At 37.9% G+C, this 22,626-nt stretch overlaps 2 protein-coding genes across 3 annotated transcripts in view; both read left to right on the forward strand.

The window, feature by feature from the left end:
- HSDL2 (hydroxysteroid dehydrogenase like 2) overlaps positions 1–22,626 on the forward strand; it is a 64,711-nt gene that overhangs the window by 25,010 nt on the left and 17,075 nt on the right. Inside the window, exons 4-8 of the mRNA XM_068974038.1 lie at positions 4,223–4,337; positions 6,437–6,540; positions 8,197–8,295; positions 17,150–17,344; positions 19,386–19,457. Coding sequence (XP_068830139.1) covers positions 4,223–4,337; positions 6,437–6,540; positions 8,197–8,295; positions 17,150–17,344; positions 19,386–19,457 — 585 coding nt within the window. The remainder of the gene's footprint in view (positions 1–4,222; positions 4,338–6,436; positions 6,541–8,196; positions 8,296–17,149; positions 17,345–19,385; positions 19,458–22,626) is intronic.
- LOC138081467 (ribosomal biogenesis factor-like) lies at positions 2,843–3,176 on the forward strand. Of its 2 annotated transcripts, XM_068974618.1 has the most exons (2): positions 2,843–2,996; positions 3,099–3,161. In XM_068974618.1, exons 1-2 carry the CDS (start codon positions 2,859–2,861, stop codon positions 3,159–3,161), a joined length of 201 nt encoding a protein of 66 aa, XP_068830719.1. In that variant the 5' UTR covers positions 2,843–2,858. The 2 variants fall into 2 exon arrangements, with proteins under 2 accessions (XP_068830719.1, XP_068830718.1); XM_068974617.1 differs by having other exon boundaries at positions 2,843–3,176.

Consider the following 22,626-nt stretch of genomic DNA (forward strand, 5'->3'; position numbering starts at 1 on the left):
CTGCTCCGCAGCTCAACTGCTGCTACCTCCTAATCAGGATGATGTCACATTTGTGAGATGATTCACAGCCTGCCCTTTTCTTCTCTCTGTAATTTTTCCCCCTAGATCTTCCAAGCCTTTATTTTTTGTTTGTTTGGTTTCAGTTCCATACTGTGGTTGCTGCTGTTATGGTGTGGTTTGGAGTTTTGTAGGCCTTTGAAGTCTGCCTTTTAGAGAAGACTTTACCATTCTCCTAACTTTTCTCTCTGCCAGGGAATTATCCTTAACAAAGTCCTGAGCAATGGATGATGCTTTCCCTGTACCCCTCGGGGAACCTCTGCCACATAGTACTGCCTATCACCTTGCCTTCCTTCATCTTCCGAGTTTTTAGGCCTTGAGTAGATTATGCTGTTTCATAAAACACAGATATAATCTTTCCTGCCATCTTTTTTTCTGCAGCAGGCATACGTACATGCCTTTTCTTCTGTATCATTTCCCACCATTGTGCCCTGATTCATTGAAAAACAATTTTTTTTGGCTGTACCACATGGCATGTGGAATCTTAGTTCCCCAACCAGGGACTGAACCTGTGCCCTTTGCATTGGAAGCCTGGAACCTTAACCACTGGACCACCAGGCAAGTCTCGTCCCTGATCTGTTAGGTTGGTGCAGAAGTAATTATGGTTTCAGACCCTGAATCTTTATTAATCAAAATAGGAACCATTACAGTCAACACAATTTTGCCAACAAGAAATAAGTTTGTTTATTCCTGTAGTATAAAAATCCATGCTTTGGGCTTCAATGAACTCTGGGAAAGCATTTTCTTCATCTTGCTGGTTGTAGAAGCATTTCCCCAGCAAAATGTTGTTGAGATGCTTGAAGAAGTGATGGTCAGCTAGAGGACAAGTGAATATGGCAGATGAGGCAAAACTTTGTAGCCCAGTTCACTCAACTTTTCAAACGCTGGTTGTGCTATATGGAGTCAGGTGTTGTTGTAAAGAAAAATTGGGCCCTTCCTGTTGACCTGTGCTGGCTACAGGCATTGCAGTTTTCTGTGCATCTCATCGATTGCTGAGCATCTCTCTCAGATGTAGTGGTTTCGCTGGGATTCAGAAAGCTGTAGTGAACCAGGCTCGTAGCAGACCACCAAACAGTGACCGTGACCCTTTTTCTGGTGCAGGTTTGGCTTTGGGAAGAAGCTTTGGAGCTTCTTTTTGGTTTAGCCACTGAGCTGGTCATGGCCAATTGTATAAAATCCACTTTTTGTCACGTCACAATCCAATCAAGAAATGGTTTGTTGTTGTTGCATACAATAAGAGAAGATAGCACTTAAATGATTTTTTTGATTTGCTGTCAGCTCATGAGGCACCCCCTTATCAAGCTTTTTCATTTTCACATTTCCAATTTGCTTCAACTGCCAAATGACCACAGAATGGTCTATGTTGAGTTCTTGGGCAACTTCTCGTGTAGTTGTAAGAGGACCAGCTTCAATTATCCTCTCAATTGGTCATTGTCAGCTTCTGATGGTTGGCCACTACTCTCCTCATCTTCCAGGCTCTCATCTCCTTTGCAAAACTTCTTGAACCACCACTTCACTGAACGTTCATTAGCAGTTCCTGGGCCAAATGCATTGTTGATGTTGTGAGTTGTCTCTTCTGCTTTATGACCCATTTTGAACTTACATAAGAAAATCTCTTGAGTTTTGCTTTTTGTCCAACATTATTTCCATAGTCTAAAATACAAATAAACAGCAAGTAATAATTCATTAGCAAGAAATGTGTATTAAAATGATGTATAACATAACCGCATTTATTTAAGAATATATTTTAATATCAAATGGCAAAGTTCAACAATGCAAAATCTAAATTACTTTGCATCAACCTAATGTTTTTATTTGGCTCATCTGAGTCTAAAAATTTTGTTACCTCTTAATTGGACCCAGTTTTTTTTCTTTATCATTGACAAGTCAGATCCAGTTTTCACAATCTGAAGCTTCAGTCCTCATCTACTTTCATTTGCTTTGGGGCTAACTAGAGGATTTATCTGGCAAAGACAGAACTATATTCAGCAACATGGAACTGAACATTATTTTTTATACAAAGTTAAAAGCACATTGTATCTCCTTTCTGACCACTTTTCCCAGTCCCCATCTTTTTGAGAGATAAAGCTTCATCTAAATTATTTCATCTGATTGTTGATTGTCATTTATAACTTTATTGCTACTTCAGTCTTGGGTATTCCTTTGGAAAAGGTGTATGGATTCATTACATATTCTAATGTATTGTCTGTGGATTATAAGATAAAGTCAAGCCATGTATCTGCTAATACTTTTCAAGTTGACCTGTCTTTAAACTTAGAAATGCCTTTTAATAGTTGGCTTCCCTGGTGGCCCAGATGATAAAGAATCTGCCTGCAATTCAGAGACCCATGTTCTATTCCTGAGTCGGGAAGATCCCCTGGAGAAGAAAATGGCAACCCACTTCAGTATTTTTGCCTGGAGAATTCCATGGACAGAGGAGCCTGGCAGGCTACAGTCCATGGGGTTGCAAAGAATCAAACATGACTGAGCGACTATCACTCACTCCACTCATAATAACCTCATTTAAACCATTATTCACACAATGTGAGAGAGGGGCAAAGCAAAGTCAAGAGAATAGTAAAAGACATTTATGGCAACAGTCTAACCCCAGCAATAGAAATTGTCATATATCTATTTGACAGAATATTAAATGTTCTTTAAAAAGAATTTTGGCAGCAACGTGGATGCAGCTAGAGATGATCATACTAAATGAAATAAGTCAGAAAGAGACATACCCTATAGTATTACTTATATGTGGGATCTAAAATATGATGCAGGTGTCGGAGGCCTGCTGAGAGATAATGGCCAAGAACAAACTAAGAGGGCAGAAGTCCAGGAATGTATTCCACATAGCCAGTCAAAAAAGCTTTAAGGTTAAAAATAAAGCAAAACCAGTTACCACTAATCTTAAGAAGATAAACATTATGAATGATGAAAAAGTTAACAGAGTGAATAAAGCTTTTATAGATATACAGAAGGAACTGGCAAACTTCTCAAAAGGCCTTTCCCTTGAACCTCTGCAGAAGCAACTGATGTCTCAGCAGTGTCATGAAAACGTACCAGTTAACGTTGATGAAGCTACAAGGTTAATGGCTCAGTTGTAATACACCAATGATGCATCAAATTCCCCAAAAAGACCAATAAATTTAATCTTTTATACAAAAAAAAAAAAAGATGCAAATGCACTTATCTATGAAACAGAAACAGACTCACAGACACAGAGAACAGACCTGTGGTTGCCAGGTGGGAGAGGGGTAGGGAGGGAAGGACTGGGAGTTTGGTATCAGCAGGTACAAACCATTACATATAGAATGGACTAGCAACGAGATCCAACTGTATAGTTCAGGGAGCTATATTCAATATCCCGAGATAAAGCATAATGGAAAAGAATAGAAAAAACAATGTATATATATGTAAAACTGAGTCACTTTACTGTATATCAGAAATTGATGTTGCAAATCAGCTGTACTTTAGTTTGGAAAAAATGAATTATGAAGGCCATGTAGAAGTACAAAAATGTGTTGAGATGCTGTTGTATTTTACCATTTTCATTTAACATTATTTAAGCTTGTAGCCATAAATGTTACATATGGATAAGGACTAAATAGAATATGCAAAAATAATTATGATTCTGGATTTAATTTATTTTGTATATAAGTTTATCTATTTTGATGATTTGCCTAGAATTGAAACTCTAAGTCATTTCTATTTTCCCAGTTCCAAGACCAGAAAGGAGCTCTTTCATTTAAGTAAGGGCCTTCAAGGGGAAAGGGAGACTGGTGTCCTTGGAAGGAAGGCAGACCTTGGAAAGATGCTGGAGAGGAGGGAAATCTTTAAGGAAGTTGGCCTAAAGTTCTTGGAGACAAAGAGGAATTAAGAGATCAGGAATTAAGAGAACAGATAAGGACAGAAGCTACAAACTACTGAGGACTAAGCGTCCTTGTAGTTTCCTGTGGAACCCTGATGATGGGCTGTCTTCATAGTGCCAGTGAAAATCATTTGTGTACTGTTTTGACATAGCTGTTGAGTCCTACACTGGTAAATTGGTCAGTCATATTATCTAAAAGTGTTTGTGAACTCAGGATTCAACTATATAAATATTGTTTATTTCTTTCTGTTGTAAAGTCTAAATGACATTACTAAGAAGTTGATTATTTGAAAACAGGAATTGATATTTTGGTGAATAATGCTAGTGCAATTAGCTTGACCAACACATTGGAAACACCTACGAAGAAAGTGGATTTGATGATGAACGTCAACACCAGAGGCACCTATCTTACGTAAGTTGAAGAGCTGTGGGAGAGACTTTCCTGGTGGTCCAATAGCTAAGATTCCTTGCTCCTAATGCAGGAGGCCCAGGTTCGATCCCTGGTCAGGAACTAGATGCCACGTGATACAGCTAATACCTGGAGTGGCCAAATAAATAAATACTTAAAAAAATAGCTATGAGTGTTGCAGTGCTTTGTCAGAGAACTAGTTGTGAACATATTTGAGTAGGTTAGTAATCAGTTTGAAATCTAGTCAATCAAAAAAAAGAAAAAAAAAAGAAATCTAGTCAATCCTTATTTGTGTTTCTAAGTTTTAATTAAACAGATTATCACCAATGGGCTTCCCTCATGGTTCAGATGGTAAAGAATCCACCTGCAGAGCAGAAGATCCAGGTTTGATCCCTAGGTTGGGAAAATCCCCTGGAGAAGGGAATGGCTACCCACCCCAGTATTCTTGCCTGGAAAATTCCATGGGCTGAGAAGCCTGGAGGGCTACAGTCCATGGGGTCGCAAAGAGTCAGACACTACTGAGCAACTAACACTTAGATTATCATCTCCAGTATTATATGTGTTTGTATCATGTTAAATGCATGCTTATAGAAATTCTGTAATAAGGCTCAACTGTATTTTTGAACAGTTGATCTTTCTTATACCCAGCTCACCTTATTCATTTACTCAAATGCCCTGTAGGCCTTTGAGCTTACAGCACTCAAAGTAACATGATTCATGTGAAAGCTAAGAATCAGTGCCTAGCACACAGTGAACTTAGCTGCTTTATTAAGCTCAAGATACCAGTATCTAAGTGTGCCGCTAAGAGTTTTCAGTATAATGAGTAAGATAGGGCATGTTGCCATGGAAAATGTACCTGGTTAGGGTTAGTGATGCTGAGGGTTAGGAAGCAAAGTGCTGGTGGAAAGGTTTTGTCTAATAGATCAAAGGAGAAGCTCATGTTTATAATGTAAATGAAATGAACTCTTTCCTTTGAGTGTGAAATATGGTCTTACTGCTTGGAATAGGTTGTTTGTTTCCTATTGATGTTTTGAGGTGCGGCTTCACTGTTCTAATGACTATCAGCTGTAATATTGTTTATCCTTCTTTCTCACCCCCATAAATGTGAAGTACCTCTGGAATGGAAAAACAATATGTACAAAAACCCTTTACTTTAGTGATACTAATTGTATTTGGTTTATAAGCTTAAAATGACGTTGCAGATGGTAACAAGAATTTTGTACATGGATACGAAAGAAACTGACTTAAGAAGAATGGACTAGTTTCCAGTCCTAGAAGCTATTGAATGTGAAATAAAACTAAACACTATGAAGTTAATAAGCTACAGTATGTTATTAAGCTGTGTATTATAGCTTAATGGTTAAATATTTTAAAATGTTGGACCTGTGTCTTTTGTAAAATACCTACCTACCTTTTTGAATGGGATTTAAAAAAACGACTAAGATTGCCCCCAAAGAAATATTGCATGGCGTGCTGGCACAGATTAAGTCTGGTAATGTGTTGGGAGTTCATGTTATTAACTTACAGTTCCTTTGTGGTAGGAGTACCATACCTACTAAGATGAAAAAAATCTTAGAATGTGAATATTAATAATTTCAGTTGTTTATTTCATGTTTAATATATGTACTGTTCTAAGTACCTCATATATATTGTCTCATTGTAATCCCTTGGTCAGTCCTAGATAGTAGCAAGTATTACCAGCATTTGCAAATGAGAAAACTGAGAATCAGAATACTACCTATATTTGCTGCAGGTCACACAATGAAGGGCAGAAGGAGACTCTGAACCCAGGTCTGTCTGACTTGGAATGATGTAGTTGGAGATGATCTAAGTTGGATTTAAGGCTAATGTGCTACTTACTTACTTGATTGTTTTCATCAGGCAGATCATATTGTCAGGCCATTATATAAAGTTTCAAAGGATGAATATTAGTTGCTTTTGCTATCTTCATTTTCGATAAATGGAAAAAAAACAACAAAAGTATCCTATAAGTTACTGAACAAGTTCAGTTGCTCTGTAGAAGTAGTTTAACATATAGTTTTAAAAAGTAAGGAAGCTGTTAGAAAGCTAGCAGTTTGACTTGTGTTTTCTTTTGCTTTCAGATCTAAAGCATGCATTCCTTATTTGAAAAAGAGTAAAATTGCTCATATCCTCAATCTCAGCCCACCTCTGAACCTGAATCCACTGTGGTTCAAACAGCACTGTGGTAGGTGGTAGGTGAGGGGATGACTTGTTTAGTCAATCTGTTTTACATTAAATCAGTGTATCAATGATGTAATCACAGTGTGTACATAGTGTTAACATTAAATTTTCTCTGCAGAAGTTGGTAGCATTTTGGTAAGTAGATTCTTAATCTTTTATCTGTTATATTTTAAATGGACATATAATTTGCATTAAATAAAATGCATAGTTGTTAATGGTTGAGTCTGATGAGTTTTGACAAATAGATACACCTGAATAACCTCAAATGAAGATATGGATAATCCACCATCCTGGAAAGCTCCCTCAAGTACCAGTGGGTGTGTTTTACTGTATGTAATTTATTCTTCAATAAAGTTGATTAGGACTACCATGATTGACATGTATGCATTGCTATGTTTAAAATGGATAGCCAACAGCGACCTGCTGTCTGCATCAGGGAACTCTGCTCAATATTATGTGACAGCCTAAATGGGAAAGGAATTTGGAAGGGCGTGGATATGTGTGTATGCATAACTGAATCACTCTGCTGTATACCTAAAACTAGCACAGCATTGTTGATAAACTCATATAAAATAAAATAAAATTAAAAAAAAAACTGTCCATGAACTACTTTACTCTTCACACCTAACTAATGATGTAAGATGAGTATGCTAAATAACAGGCCTTCCCCAGTATCTCAGGGGTAAAGAATCCACCTGCAATATGGGAAATATAGGAGACATAGGTTCGATCCCTGGGTCAGGAAGGTCCCCTGGAGGAGGGCATGGCAGCCGACTCCAGTATTCTTGCCTGGAGAATTGCATGGACAGAGGAGCCTGGCAGGCTATAGTCCATAGGGTTGCAAAGAGTCGGATAAGACTGAAGTGACTGAGCAGACACGCACATGCTAAATGACAAGATTTATGTACAGGTGCCGCCTCTGAGATTATTGTATCAGATACCTACTCCTTGTTTCAACATAATTCCATAAAATTTGGAAAGGAAGACATTCGGAATAAGAACCCATAGAACAAAAATAAAACAAGTTCTGTTTTAATTGACTCAGTTAAATGAATTTGCAACCTTTTGTTTATGTTTTACTAGAAGTAGTTTTCCTTTAAATGGCCAGTTTCATTGAAAAAAGGACAAAAAAAGAAACAATAATGTAATTTATCCCCATGATATTCAGAGGAATAAAAGTTTATTACTGTCTCTGTTCTTTTAAACAATTACTAGGATGGAAATATGCTAAAGTAGTTCATCCCTGACATATATAAAATTGTTTACATAGAAAACTGTTCTTTTAAAAATAGTACATTAAAAGTTTCTGTGAAGTGAAGAAGTGAAGTTTCTCTGTTGTGTCCATCTCTTTGCGACCCCATGGACTGTAGCTCACCAGGCTCCTCGGTCCATGGGATTTTCCAGGCGTGAATACTGGAGTGGGGTGCTATTTCCTTCTCCAGGGGATCTTCCCAACCCAGGGATCGAACCCGGGTCTCCTGCATTGTAGGCAGATGCTTTACCATCTGAGCTACCAGAAAAGCCCAAAGTTTTTGTACTAATATAAATATTAAATAATTCAGAAAAATGTATCAAGCAAAAACAGTAATAGAAGGAAATTGGTTATTTATACTCACAAATTAATTTGTTTCTTAATTAAATTCTTGATGGTTTCTTTCAGCTTACACTATTGCTAAATATGGTATGTCTATGTGTGTACTTGGAATGGCAGAAGAATTTAAAGGTGAAATTGCAGTCAATGCGTTGTGGCCTAAAACAGGTATGTACTTATAAAAGAAATCCATTTGTTGGATTCTCATTTATTATCTTAGACACTCTTGGGTGGGTGGGGTGGGTACAAATGAGTAGACCATCAAAAGGAAACCTCAGTATGTCTGTTTGGAAATAAGTTCAGCTTTTTATTGTATATGAAAGACCCTTAGAAACACTAACACTGGAAGAATCTCATAAAAGCCAATAGGAAGCCAGCTGCGCTTCCCTAACCTTTTTTCCACTCTTGTCTTTGGTACCTTAAATTCTGCAGATTCTCTTGCAGTTACTTTTATTTTCTCTTCACACATCCCAGCAAATGCTTCTTTACTTTCTTGTACTCTTACTAATTTGTCTTTTTCCTTTATGAAAAGCTGACTTTTCTGTACTTTCACTTAAGTTCTGAGTTCACAGAGTGTCCGAATCCCCTTTAGGTAACAGGGTAACCTGCTTATGGCTGGGCTTTGTATGCAGCTTTTGAGTTAAAGGTGCAGTGGAAGCTGATGGCTTGCAGGTTAGGGAATATGTTGTATAAACATGAGGGGAGGGAAATGACAGAAAGGGAAGGCTTGTCCTACTTATCCTCCACTTATATATCAGAACAGCTTAAAGGAGGAAAAAGAAAAAAAAAACTTCTTATTATACCCTTTTTTCATATATTTAATAGTGCCTATGAAAACCTTAACTTCTTTTATTTTCCTCACTGTAAATGGCAATCCTACCCCACAAAAGTATGAAAAAGAGAAAACACAGTGGGAATCACTTTTTCATTTCACTTAAAAAAAATGAACGGAACCTTTGTTGCACTAACATCAGGACTCCAACATGGAAGTTAGTGTGACCCCTCTCCAGGGAAGCTCCTTAGGGTCAATACAGGATTTTCCTGATTCTCCCCAGTGGGTCTTTTAATGTATTCCTATATCTTCTAAAGACCTTGATATTGTTTATTCCCCTTCTTCTTCTTTCTGGCATTGTTTTGTTCATTCATCACTCAACAAATACCTAGTAGACAGTTGCCATGGGGCAGACATTGTGCAGGGCTCAGGGGACACCTCTTTGGCCTTTTCACCTCGTAAATGGGTCGGTTGGTAGAGCTGTCTGCAAAAGAACATTTAATTCAGTATTTTGGCAAATTATAATAGCCCTAGATGTACTCTTGAATGCAACTGCCACGCATAGCAGTGTGGAATGACCCAGAGTTGTAGGTTAGGAACAGAGGAGGTGTTTCTTTCCCTTCCCATCTGCTGTGTGCTAGGTGAGATTTCCTCAGCCCCAGGCCTAATGGTCTATGGTACTGAAGCTGAGAGAACAGGAGGCTGTGGGGCAGAATTTATGGAGCCCTGGGATATGTTGCTAATGTAACTGTTAGGAAAATTTAGCCATTGCACCCAGCTCTCTAATCACCATCTTTGTTTTCTAATAAGAACTCCAGGAATTTTTTTTTTTTTTAAAAGCTTTTTATGTGAAGTATAGCTGATGTACGGCTTCCCTGGTGGTTCAGTGGTAAAAAATCCGCCTGCCAATGCACGAGATGCGGGTTCGATCCCTGGGTTGGGAAAATCCCCTGGAGAAGGAAATGGCAACCCACTCCAGTATTCTTGTCTGGGAAATCCCATGGATAGAGGAGCCTGGTGGGCTACACAGTCCATGGGGTGGCAGAAAAGTCAGACACAACCTAGTGACTAGAAAGCAGCAGCATGGTTGATTTCTGGTAGCTGCAGGGGTACTCCCTCGTCACTTGATACTTGCATACATGGTGAACGGATCACTGATAAGTCTAGTAACCATCTGTCCCCGTGCCAAGTTGCTCCACTAACATTGGCCGTATTCCTCGTGCTACATGCTGTATTCCTGTGGTTCATTCATTTTGTAACTGGAGGTCTGTGTCTCTTCATCGCTCTCAGCTGCTTTGGCCCGCCCTGTACCCCACTCTCCTCTGGCAGCCACCTGTTTGTCCTCTGTCAGTCTGTTTCCATTTTGTTCTGTTCATTTATTTTGTTTCTCAGATTCCACACATAAGTGAAACCGTATGATATTAGTCTTTCTCTGTCTGACATTTCATTTAGCATAACATGCTCTAAATCCATCCATGTTGTCACAGGTAGCAAGATTTCATTTTTTTAATGGCTGAGTAATGTTCCATTGTGTGTGTATGTATTATATATCACCGCATCTTATTTATCCATTGATGGCCTTTTAGGTTGCTTCCGTATCTGGGTTATTGTAAGTAATGCTGCAGTGAACATGGGTATGCATGTATATTTTTGAATTGGTGTTTTCATTTTCTTTGGGTAAATACCCAGAAGTGAAATTGCTGGATCATGTGGCAGTTCTATTTTTAACTTTTTTATGAGGAATCAGTTTTTAAAAATATTCCATCTGCAGTTTGACTAAGATTCCTTTATTTCCTGATCCACCAGGGTATCAGAACCATGATTTATTGCTTCTTTGTTTCCCTTATGTTACTCTAGCAGACAAAATTCTTTTAAGATTTTCTGGAGTGTGGTATTTGTTGCAATGAGGCAAAAGATGAGAATGAAAAAACTGCTTCTACGGTATTTTCAAACTACATGTCAAGACTCACTGGTGAGTCATGAAATCAATTTAGTGAGGCATGAAATCAATTTGGTGGATTGTGAAATCGATTAAGTAGATAGCAGCCAGAATTTTGTTGTTGTTTCATTTTATTTTTAATTGAATGAAATAGAGAATATTAGAGAGCATTGCACATTGTAATAGTGTTGTTTGGTAAACTTTAAAACTTATATATGAATATCATATATAAATGAAATATGCATATGTTTATGTGTAGGTATTATGTGTTTTTAGTCTTGCTCATAAGAACTGTTACTTACTCTGAATCACAGTAAAACAGTTTAAAACTTGGACTTTTCTTTGCCTCCTTTTTCTAGCTTCTTTTCCTTCTCTCATTCCTTCTCAGCCTCCTCTCCCTGCCTTAATCACTGCTGTTGTTAAAGTTGATAGAGTCAGAAAGTTAGTATCTGTACATCTCCTTCAAGTCACTTACAGCATTTGAAGTTAAATTACTGATAACAATAACAACAGTTGTTTAATGTCTTTCTTGCTAGAAAAGCTTCTTAAAGATACAGTATTTGTTTTGTCCATTTTATTATCATCACTGCAGACATTCAATAAGTATTAATATTTGATGAATGAATGAATGCAGTATGATGAGCTTCCATGTAGGTCCATAATAGACATTCCAAATAAAAGGTGTGTATAAGAAAGGGGAAGAATATTGTATGACTTGGAATATGAAGGACATTATCAGGATTGGCAGGAGAAATCAGCTCACTGCCTAGATCTTTGCTTTAGTTGAGATGTTCATTTTATTAATAGAAGGTTTACTTGACATCTTGGAACCATTGGTATCATTTGGGTCCTAGACTTGTATAATATAGTGAATGGAATTTACAGTCATGCTCCTTACGACACATGGCGTGATGAATTACATACAGGATACTTTTGAAACATAGCAAGAGGACCATGTAGCTCAGATTAAAAGTCAGAAAGGGAGGTCTTTTAATGAAACAATTGAAGTGAGACTGAGGATGTTGGAATTAACAAGGAGAACTGAACAAGGCATTCTTGGCAGAGGGAACAACAGAGTCTGAAGTATGGGAAAATACTGGGTGTTTGGTGGAACTGCAAGAAATCATTATGGTGTATCTGTGATGGGGTGTGGACTTTTTATTTCCCTCTGAACTGGAGCAACTGCGAATAGTTTGGATAGGCCTGAATGTTGGGTGGGTGTGAAGTTGTGGGTGAGATGGACAGACTAAGTCCAAGGGTTTTGGTTGCCAAGTTTAGGAGCTTGAATTTTAACCTGTATTCCGTAGAGAGTCACTTTAGAATTTTAGAGGCAGGAGAGCAATAATCAGCAGAAGATAAAGAGGAGCAGTGGTTTGTTGACGAGGTTTAGGAAGTTTAATTTGGCATCTGAACAGGCTGACTTGTAAGACTGTGGAAAGAGGAGGCAGGAAACCTAGCTAGATTTTGCATTATTTATGATGGAGGCAATGAAAATGGATTTGAGAGAGTGTTCAGGCTCCTCGCTGTTTCTGAGGCCTCTATTTAAAAGACACATCTTTTCTTTCTGGACCATATAGCGTGGTCCAGACATGAAAAGTCAGCTAACCAGGGAGGTCAAGGTGGCAGCCGGCCTCTATGGTACTAGAAACCAAAACCAAAACTAGTTTCCATTTTCAAGGGACCTACTTATCAACTAGGTCAAGCAGTTTATACCATATTTCATTGATGCTGAGATGCCCATGTTTTCACGTTTACATCTTTGATACCAGGTTGCTCATATATAGTTGATGTATTATAGTTTAATTGGCAGGGTTTTTTTGCCTTGGTGGTTACACTTTATAATCAATGGTATCTTTGGTTCAGTGAGCACACAGAAGAATATATGTGTATGTGTAGATACAGAGAACAGAGTAGCGGGTACCAGAGGGACAGGGGAGGGGGAGGGTGAAGTAGGTAAAGGGGATTAACTGTATGGTAATGGATGGAAGCTAAGCTTTTGGTGGCTAGCATGCTTTAGTGTGTACAGAAGTCGAGATATAAACACCTGAAACATCTATACTATTATAAACCAATTTATTGAGATAATTTTTTTAAAAAGATATTTTGAAAAGTTTTGGGAATGGATGGCAGTGATAGTGGCACAGCATTGTGAGTGTACTTAATGCCAAAGAACTGTACACTTAAAAGTGGTTAATCTGAAATAAACCTGAAAATAAACAAATGGGACCTAATGAAGCTTAAAAGTTTTTGCACAACGAAGGAAACTATAAGCAAGGTGAAAAGAGCCTTCAGAATGGGAGAAAATATTAGCAAACGAAGCAACTGACAAAGAATCAATCTCAAAAATATACAAGCAGCTCCTGCAGCTCAATTCCAGAAAAATAAATGACCCAATCAAAAAATGGACCTAAGGACTAAACAGACTTTTCTCCAGAGAAGACATACAGATGGCTAACAAATACATGAAAAGATGCTCAATAGCACTTATTATCAGAGAAATGCAAATCAAGACCACAATGAGGTACCATCACATGCCAGTCAGAATGGCTGCTACCAAAGGGTCTACAAACAATAAATGCTGGAGAGGGTGTGGAGAAAAGGGAACCCTCTCACACTGTTGATGGGAATGCAAACTAGTACAGCCACTATGGAGAACAGTGTGGAGATTCCTTTAAAAACTAGAAATAGAATTGCCTTATGACCCAGCAATCCTACTGCTGGGCATACACACTGAGAAAACCAGAATTGAAAGAGACACGTGTACCCCAATGTTCATCGCAGCACTGTTTATAATAGCCAGGACATGGAAGCAACCTAGATGTCCATCAGCAGATGAATAGATAAGAGAGCTGTGGTGCGTATACACAATGGAATATTACTAAGCCATTAAAAAGAATACATTTGAATCAGTTCTGATGAGATGGATGAAACTGGATCCTATTATACAGAGTGAAGTAAGTCAGAAAGAAAAACACCAATACAGTATACTAACACATATATATGGGATTTAGAAAGATGGTAACGATAACCCTGTATGCGAGACAGCAAAAGAGACACAGATGTAAAAAACAGTCTTTTGGACTCTGTGGGAGAAGGGTTGGATGATTTGAGAGGGTAGCATTGAAACATGTATATTATCATATGTGAAGGAGATTGTTGGTCCCGGTTCGATGCATGATACAGGATGCTCAGGGCTGGTGCCTAGAGATGACACTGAGGGAGGGGATAGGGAGGGAGGTGGGAGGGGGGTTCTGGATGGGGAACACATGTGCGCCTGTGGCTGATTCATGTCGATGTATGGCAAAAACCACTACAATATTGTAAAGTAATTAGCCTCCAATTAAAATAAATAAATTAATTTTTTTAAAAAAGGTTAATCTGAAAGAAAACCAATAACATGCACCTACCCAATCAAAAGGGCTTCTCTGGTGGTGCTAGTGGTATAGAACCTGCCTGCCAATGCAGGAGATGTAAGAGATGAGGGTTCAATCCCTGGGTCAGGAAGATCCCCTGGAGAAGGGCATGGCAACCCACTCCAGTATTCTTGCCTAGAGAATCCCATGGACAAAGGAGCCTGGCAAGCTACAGTCCATAGCGTTGCAAAGAGTCAGACACAACTGAAGTGACTTTGCATGCACTCCAGCAAAAAACTGGTTAAAATATATATACATATGATTGAAAATGGTTAAAATATGTATTCATCTCTTCAGTAAAGTATTTTTTTAAAAAAGGAAAAACTAAAATTATTTCTTGTGATTAGAAGACAGAAATATTTTTCATATACCAAGCTGTAATCAGGAGAGCCATACTTTCCAGTTATTGCTTAATAAGACTTAAGTTTCAGGGTTGCTTTTAGGATTCTTGTGATCCGAGGCATATCAGCTTTTATTATAAATCTTGATTTTTTTTTTTTTTTTGGCTGGAAATCATTAGGGAATTTGATTTGATTCATCCTGTTATTAATCTGTTTTTATTGTCAGTTGTATAACCTGTTGGGTTGGCCTGTTGACTCCGCAAAACTTTGGCTGAGAGTAACTGCATGGCTGATTTAGGGGGTTTATTCACGCCTTGTTTGTATCTTCCATAGAAAAGTCGTTAAAGTAATGATAGGTTGTTTGGGAAACCATCCCTTATTCTTACATTGCATGTGTGTGTAAATACACACACACACGTACATGACATGTATATACTTGCATGACATATTCTTAATAATTTTTAAGACTTTGCATACCATTCATATAGTATACAGTGAGAGTGGAGTGTGTATGTATGTGTATGGTCTCATTGTCTGTATTGAAATATTTATAGAAAAACTCTTCAGTTTATAGGAGTACGATGATAACTGAACTCTACAAATGTTGATTAACAAAGTATGACCCATTAATCACATAGGTTAAGGGCCTGGCTCTGAAGTCAAGCTGCCAGCTATTTGAATCCTAGCTCCTGTAACCTTGGACAGTTACTTAGCCCCTCTGTGCCTGAGTACTGTCATCTGCGAAGTGAGGATAATAATGGTACATACCTTGTGGACTTAATTCAGGTAGTGTTTGTAAAGTATGTAGCGACATGCCCAGCACAGGGGACACTTAATAAATGTTAGCTGCTATTTTTTATTCGTAAGATACCACTTCAAGAGTGAGGCCAGAGCTCTTGAGCTATTGGTAAAGTTAAAAAATATATTCTTAGAAAAGGAATTTTAGTTACAATGTGGAGAAGTATCTTCTAATTCGGTGCACTTGAGAAATTGCCCAAGTTCACGTGTACGCTTTGAAAGAGGGAAGCGTTCTGGGAGATAACTGCCATGAAAGTAGGGACCTTGTCTGCTTTGTCCACTCATCTGTCCCCAGTACCTCCAGTAGTGCCTGACTTTTTTATATAACATTCAATAACTTGAATGAGAAAGAGTCAACGGCTCTTAAAAACTACAAACTTTTCATCTTGTGGACTGAATTACATAGGTTATTTCAGTAAGTAATGATTTCAAATGGTGGTTTAACAGTAGAATGGAGAGGTGTTTATCTAAATTACTAGAAACTGAAGCCTAAAATACATTTAAACAAATCAATTTTCATTGCTTTAAATGTAAATTGAGATAAGTTACTATTCACCACTTTGACTATTAATGGTAGAGTTTCCAGGTTACTTCACAAAAACATAATTAAAAAATTGTATGTATGGGACTTCCCTGATGGCACAGTGTTTAAGTATCCACCTGCCAGTGCAGGAGATACAGGTTCAACCCCTGGTCCAGGAAGATCCCACGTGCCTCAGAGCATCTAAGCCTGAGGGCCACAGCTACTGAGCCTGCGACCCCTAGAACCTGTGCTCCACAACCAGAGAAGACGCCACAGTGAGAAGCCCTGGCACCGCAAGGAGGAGTAGCCGCCACTCGCCACAACTAGAGAAAGCCGCTCAAAGCAATGAAGACTCAGTGCAACCCAAAATTAATCAATTAACTAAAAATCATATGCACCTAAAACAGTGGAAATCATATGCAAACTTAATAATAATTTTCTCTGGGGAGAAAAATTATAGATAATTTAAAAATTCTTCCTTGGGACTTCCCTGGTGGTCCAGTGGTTAAGACTCAGAGCTTCCCCTGGATGGGACATGGATTCATCATCCCTGGTCAGGGAACAAAACTGTGAGGTGAGGTGCAGTCAAAAAAAAAAAAACCACTTTTTTTTTTTCTATTTCCTTATCTTTATTTTCTAGTATTTCATAAATGACAGTAGTATCTGGATGTACAAGGGCCCTCAAGTCCAATCAGTATTTATCAAATGTTTATGGTATACTTGTCATTGTTTTAGGCATTAGGGATACAGTGATGAACAAGAAAGACAATGTTTATTCTAGTGGAGGGAAAAGAGAAAATAAGCTTAGGAAAGGGACTCCATATTTTAGAGACAGGAAACTGAAGCCAAAAGATGCTAAAGTGGCCTGCCAAAAATCTCAGTGCAGTTGGCATAAAAATATCACTGACCTGATTTACAGTTCAGTGCTCTTGTTAGTATTCCTCACCGGCTTTCTTGTCTCTCAAGAATGGTATGCAAATTCTTTGAGCATTCTTAATCAGCAATCTAATTTTGCTGTGAGTCTCATGAAGGAGTCCTATATAAGGAAGCGTGTAGAGTGAGACACATGTGTTGTCTGCCTAGTTATGTCTGTAAAACATTGGGCAAATCCTTTAAGCTCTCTGGACTGTGTTTTCATCACCTGAGTTATAAAGAGATAAATTGTCTTGCTTGTTCCTCACATAGCTCTGTTACTCAGTTTAAAGTTAGGTGTGTGTGTGTTTGTTTTCTCTACAGCCATCCACACCGCTGCTATGGATATGCTGGGAGGATCTGGTATCGAAAGCCAGTGTAGAAAAGTTGACATCATTGCAGATGCTGCATATTGCATTTTCAAAAAGCCAAAAAGTTTTACGGGAAACTTTATTATCGATGAAAATATCTTAAAAGAAGAAGGAATAAAAAATTTTGATGTCTATGCCATTACACCAGGTAATGCATTTTGTTCTAAAAAGTAGTGATGTGTTTGTCCACGTTGTCTGCGATGGACATACATCTGTTTTGTGTACGTGTTTATGTGATTATAACATTGATACACCCTTTTTAAAAACTGTCTTCCCAGGGAAGGGAAAGACCCAGACTAACACAACTTTCAAAAAAGAGAAAGGGAAAACAGAAGTGAGCCCGAAGACTTTTTAACAGATATACAGAAAAGGTCCCATCAGCTTCTAACCCTTTCTAAATCGTGAAGCCAAAACTGAAAAATGGTTTTTGAAATTGGTCTTAAAATAACATAGTAGAGATTTTGTTCAAGCACCTGGTACAGATGATTCAGTGATAAGTTTCTTACAAAAACTTCATTGTCCCTTTCCAAATGTTATCTCTTAAAGTGCAGTCTGAATGTAGCTTCACGATGAATGGTGAAGATAACTGAACAGGGTCTGCCTCACATACAAGGCAGGGATTTCAGTTCTCAGAAGACCTCTTGTTCAAAAATAATTCTTCCTGTTGTAACTGCAGGGGATGAGAGTGATGATAATGCATTTTTACTTTACGTATAAAATATAATGTATAATAGACAATCATAGTCCCAAATGGAAATTTTATTTGTGCAGAAGTGTATTTTAAATATTAGTAATTAAGTTGAGCTCCTTGGTGACAGAAACCACGTTTCTATTTGTATCGGCCCTGTCTCTTCAGTCTGAAAGAATGAAGTAGCTCTATGCTGCTGCTGCTGCTAAGTCGCTTCAGTCGTGTCCGACTCTGTGCGACCCCATAGACGGCAGCCCACCAGGCTTCCCCGTCCCTGGGATTCTCCAGGCAAGAACACTGGAGTGGGTTGCCATTTCCTTCTCCAATGCATGAAAGTAAAAAGTGAAAGTGAAGTCGCTCAGTCGTGTCCAACTCTTTGTGACCCCATGGACTGCAGCTTACCAGGCTCCTCCGTCCATGGGATTTTCCAGGCAAGAGTACTGGAGTAGGGTGCCATTGCCTTCTCCGGAAGTAGCTCTATAGAGTTTAACAAAACATTTTTATATATAGTATCTATTTAACTTTCACAGCAGTCCTGTGAAGGAAGCAGTATCGTACAGTGATTAGGAATTGTGGAGTTTGGGAGGACACAACCCAGTTCCCACTTCTGTTTAGCTGCTCACTAGCGGGGCGGCCTTAGGCAGGTCACCTGTTTCCTCTGAGCCTCACTTTCTTTATCGGTTAAAATACGGGAAAGATAGCTTCTACACAGGATTTTTGTAAGAACTAAATGCAAAAATGTATATCATGTGCTTGGCCCAGTGCCTGGCTTGTGGTTCAATCAGAGTATTCAGTAGTTAATATTTGTAGTGGAAGGAGGTTCCAAAGAGATTAAGCCTTTGCCTAAGAGCAGTCACCTAATAAGTGTCAGAACCTGAACCATACCCAGGTCTTCTGGATTCTCATATAGTGAAACTGTCACTTTAGGTTTTAAAAATAGTGTCATTGTACACAAAATTTTAAATTCAATTAAAAATTCTATCATATTGTATTGAAAACAATGTGTTTGTCTACTACAATTAAGTGTTACGATAGGACAAGGACTGGTGCATCCCTGCCCTCCAGTTTTTTTAATCTTCTGGGAGGGAAAGACAGACACACATTGACAGAGATGGAAAACAAGTTCTTAACGAGGAACCCCCTTGTCTTAAGGGGGCCAGGTAAGAAATGAGCCCAGAGTGTTTTGGAGGGAGGTAGGACAGAAGGGTTGCATGTGTAGATGAGAAGGGGTAGAAAGCTCTGGGGAGAGCAGTTGAGGGCTTAACCACTCTTTGGTTGGATTTTAAAGATGAAATTTTCCATAGGAGAGGAGGATAACTAAGTTACTGGAAAGGCATTTTAGCTTAATGAAGGTCGGAGTTTGATACTTCTCCTGGGAGTCTTTTCCACAGCTCCAGAATGATCAGTATAATAAAAACATATAATATTTCTTAAACAGATGTTAAAATCTGAATGCAGAAGTTGTTTCATTAACCTGATTGTTTGGGGATCAATTTTTCAGGCCATCCTTTGTTACCAGATTTCTTCTTGGATGAACAGCCAGCTATAGTTGCAAACAAAGCAGACTCATATGGTAAGATGTAGACTGGATTTTCTGTGGGAAAATAAAGTTACCAACTTATGTATATCTTCCAAAATGTAGAATTGTACATTTCTGCTTTTAAACTATTTTGTATTTGGCAGGAAGTAGGGGGCAGCGCACTATATGGCTTAAGGGGTCTTAGTGCCAAGTCCTAACTACTGGATCACCAGGGAATTCCCTATTTTTGTAATTTAAACTAAACAAGTAATTTCATAGTTAATTCTAGCAAAGGAGGTTTTTTTTTTTTTTTTATTTTCCTTCTACTGGTAAGAAGTTTTCAGTATATTCTTTTCATTTAAGGAAAAAAAAGTTATCTTTAAAATGCATCTTTTTAATGGTTTTATTTCTTTCCCTTGGCACCATTTTTAGGTGTTTCGTGTTGATATTTTATTTTGAGGAAAAATGTGTAATGTTATAGTACATCTGACACCATTCACAGAGTTTGTGCTATGCAATTAACTTCAAAGGAGGTTTGGGTTTCTTTGTTTCATTTTTGTAATTTAGAAACAACAGCTCCCTTAAATTGGTCCAGAGTTTGCATTTTAATCTTTGTGTTCTGGCATTATGCCACTAACTTACTGAAAGGTGTCAGAAAAAACACTCTTCAGTGAAAATCCATTAGAATTTCTCTCATAGTTTATTAACAAGAATAGCAGTGCTTCCTCTGGACCCTCACCTTATTTTTATATTATAGACTCTGTGAATCTAAGTGACTTTTTTTAGATGGCGGTTAGAAAGTTGAAAACGTTTCTTCGGTACCTTTAGCAAACCTATAGACCCTTACTGCAGTGCGTTTTAGTCCCAAACCTTATTTCCAGCTTAATCTTTTTATTAAATTAGTTAATATTTCTGGCTGCACTGGGTCTTCGTTGCTGCTCTTGGGTTTTCTGTAACTGCGGTGAGTGGGGCTACTCTTCATGCCAGTGCATGGACTTCCCATTCCAGTGACTTCTCTTGTGGCAGCGTATGGGCTCTAGAAAGTCGAACTGTGGCACACCGGCTTAGTTGCCCCTGGCATGTGGGATCTTCCCAGACGAGGGATCAAACCTGTGTCCTCCGAATTGGCAGGTGGACTCTCAACCACTGGACTACTAGGGAAGTCCTCTGTGACATTTCTAGGTTGTAATTTCGGGAGTCAGGATGTCTCTGGTTTAGGATTCTCTGGCCAGGTGGTCCATGGCTCAGAGGCCTGTTAGCTCATCTCGTGTGTTAATGGTAACACATTATCATTATCAGCAGCATTTTTAATACATCAGTGATGTTACCAACAACAGGAATTTTAGTCGACTCTAGTTAATTGGTATTCAGCACAGAACTGAGATCAGAGGAAACAAGCAAAGGAATGAAGTTTTGGATGTAGAGGTTAATCATAAACTTACTAAATTAATTTTAGGAGAACTTGATTTCATTTCCTTCCCCAAAGTTTCTATATTTATTGTCTACTGCCTGTCCCTTTGAAATATACTACTGGTCTGTTTGTCTCCTATAGTTTTATTCTCTTGTGCAGTCATCATAGTCTAGGTGATAAATGGTGCGGTTTATCCCTTGGCAAGTGTTTTTCAAGACTACACTGAAGTTTTCATTGCCATCTCCTTGGCACCTCAGATGATACAGATGATATATCTTGATTAATGGACAAGTCACCCAAATTAGTCACCTATTAGTAAGAGAGGTGTTCCAACAGTTATTGTATGGTAAACTTAGTTCTGTCTGATGTGCCTTCTAAAACCAAATGTATCCCTATATGTTTCCTGCCTCCAGAAACATGAAGCAAGCCTATGTCTTTGCCTCCTGCAGTTTTAGCAGCCTCTGCTGGGTGCAGTTCTGCTGAGTGTATGTCTTAGTGCTGTGCTCAGCCTGTATGTTGGCTATATAAAAATTACATAGACGTAGAACACAGTGGGGAGGACTATTACCCAGTGAGACCGCCTGGGATGGAATTCCTGCTGTGCCACTTACTGCTGTGTAACCTTGGGTGGGTATTTCAGTCACCATTTTTAGAGCCTCACTCACTTCTTTTTACTTTAATCATGAATTGTGTTTATTTTATTAAGCATACTGAAGTGCTTTCTGAAACAAGATATGTTATAAACAATAAGGAGAAACTAACTTTTTATATTGACTTTATATCTGGTCACCTTCATGAGTTTTTGTTTTGTTTTGTTTTAGACTTCTAATAGTTTCTCATAGAGAGACAGTTACTGAAAGCATAGACTTTGGAGTAAGACAGATCTGGGTATGAGTCCTGTCCCTGCCGCTTTTGTCTCTGACTTTGGACAAGTCACTTCAGCTCTCTGAAACCATTTTCTCATCTCTACTTTCCTTATACAAGTATCATGAGGTTAGGTATGATAGAGTATCATGTTGTGAATTTTATATAGCAAACTGTCTATACACATAAGTTGGTATAATTATCACTGAGTAATTTCTTGAATTTCCTAAGTGGTCAAACTTATTATCTGCATATAATAGTACCTTACAGGATTATTTCTGGCATGTATCTTAATATACTGACTCAAACTTCCAGAAGCATTTGGAAATATTTATTGAAATTATTTGTTTTAGGTATTCTTCTTTTATTCTTAATTTTATTGAGAAAATCTTTAGATTTTATCCATAAGTAAGATGTTAGATGTTGGTTAAGATTTTTTATCAGTTTAGATTAATGTCTAAATTTTTGTTTTTGTTTCCTATATATTATTTTTTGTTCTGTTTTGAATATGGCACCAATTGGGTAACTTTCTTTTTCCATGTTCTTTTTCTTAAAGTTTTGAAATGTCTCAGTAAGTCATTTGAGTCTTTTCTGAAGTTGTTTCTTTGAAAATATTTTTTCTTTCTCAGTCAATTAATGATTTTTTCTAAAATAAAAAAATCCAGAACCAGCCATTTAAAGTTTTAAAATTTATTTAAGTGTTGTCATGTAGTATTCATTTATAAGTTAAGTTTTTGGTGTATTTTATCCCTTTTTAGAGTTTATTTTTCTCTCCTTTTTTTGGATTAGTTTTCTAGAAAGTTTTCAATTTTAGTGTATTTTATTATTTTTTGCTCTTAAGAACCAGGTTTTAAATTTTATTTCATTTTTCATACTTCAGCTTTTTTCTTTACTGATTCATTACTTCTATTACAGCTTTAAGGTATGATCTACATATACCCCAAACTC

This window comes from Capricornis sumatraensis, chromosome 6 (genome assembly GCF_032405125.1).
Source record: "Capricornis sumatraensis isolate serow.1 chromosome 6, serow.2, whole genome shotgun sequence".
NCBI lineage: Eukaryota > Metazoa > Chordata > Mammalia > Artiodactyla > Bovidae > Capricornis > Capricornis sumatraensis.